At 51.4% G+C, this 1,441-nt stretch overlaps 1 protein-coding gene across 2 annotated transcripts in view; it reads left to right on the forward strand.

The window, feature by feature from the left end:
• CNOT6L (CCR4-NOT transcription complex, subunit 6-like) overlaps positions 1–288 on the forward strand; it is a 5,496-nt gene extending 5,208 nt beyond the window's left edge. For both annotated transcript variants that reach the window (XM_010145932.1, XM_010145933.1), the window contains exon 11: positions 76–288. In XM_010145932.1, the coding sequence (XP_010144234.1) occupies positions 76–288 (213 nt within the window). The remainder of the gene's footprint in view (positions 1–75) is intronic.
• The last annotated feature ends 1,153 nt before the right edge of the window (positions 289–1,441 follow it).

Raw genomic sequence — 1,441 nt, forward strand, 5'->3', positions numbered from 1 at the left:
CAGCCGGCAGCCGGTCGAGTTGAGGCTGTGGGAAGCGAGCCGTGTTCTCACTGTCGCGTTTCTCTTTCTCCCCAGGGTGTGATTGACTACATTTTCTATTCCAACCCTCACATGAACGTGCTCGGTGTCCTGGGGCCTTTGGACCCTCAGTGGCTGGTTGACAACAACATCACTGGGTGTCCGCACCCTCACATCCCTTCCGACCACTTCTCACTGTTAACCCAGCTCGAGCTCCACCCTCCGCTCCCGCCCCTCGTCAACGGCGTGCACTTGCCTAACCGGAGGTAGTGGAGCCCTGCCCCGCCGAGGGCACGGACCGCTTGTTACGGACCTGTACAGTTGTAAATCCACGCGTAGAGGAGTGAAGTATGGCCAACCTTCAGCTGCTTCGTCAAGCTCCTTTCCTTACCCGTTTGATAAGAGATTTTGCACATTTTGGTGCATCCTGGTCTCATTTGGCACTAGGGCTGGAACCAAAGTATTCCTCTTCTTCCCTCGCCAGGTTTTTAATTTAAGCGTTGTCCGTTCGCGCGGTAGGCTTCCGCTTTCCAGTAGGGCGCTGCACCTAGAACCGGACACAGGGGAGTCCCACACCTGCCCCTCGCCGCCTCCCAAGAGCAGCCAGGCCAGAAGCGCTCCTGTGGCGGGGAGAATATCAGAGGTGCTCTTTGGCCGATCCCAGGACGCTCGAGCCCGAGCGCTGCCTCCGGGATACGTTTTGCACGTTAGCGAAGCACTTAACACCCGACTAGAGAGGATGAGCCCTGCCCCTCGTCTAACTAACACCCGAAAACCAAAGATGGCTTAAAACCCCCGAGGAGGCCGGAGGTCTAAATTCTCCTGGCGAAATTCCATCGCGCTGCGGGAAACAATCCCTTTCCTGTTGCTCGGGGTGGACTTACAAAGCTGCTGGTTCATCCCCAACCGTTAAAGCTCTTTGGATGCGTTGGAAATCCTCTTTTTTCCCCCCCCTCTTTTTTCGTGCTCTGGCTGGGCAGTTCAAAACCTTGGGCCTCATTAAGCAGAACGCAACTTTCTGGAAAAAAATGAAAATTAAAAAAATTGGGTTGGCTGCTTAACATTTAAAAGCCACCCCGAGGGCTCAGCGATAGGAAAAGGTCGTGTCTATGTTTTTAAGTTTTTCTTTATTCTGCTTTTTTGCTGCTATAAGATTTTTCTTGAATTTCTATTTTAAACTTTTCATGCACTTTACTGTTTCTAGTCTCAAAAGAAAAAAAAAAAGGTGATATTTTTAATAAACAAAAAGTTTTCCATTACGTGAATGACATTTTTAACCAGAGCCACAGCCTCTATTTCTGTCTCATCCTGACACCAGTCAAACTGAGATGGCGAAATCAGCTCCAGAGACGAAGGAGCCGTCTTCTGTCTCGCTTGACTCCGCCAGGCCGCTCCTCTCCTCCGTTTCCGTGGCCGGGTTGTA

This window comes from Buceros rhinoceros, unplaced genomic scaffold, assembly GCF_000710305.1.
Source record: "Buceros rhinoceros silvestris isolate BGI_N320 unplaced genomic scaffold, ASM71030v1 scaffold33291, whole genome shotgun sequence".
NCBI lineage: Eukaryota > Metazoa > Chordata > Aves > Bucerotiformes > Bucerotidae > Buceros > Buceros rhinoceros.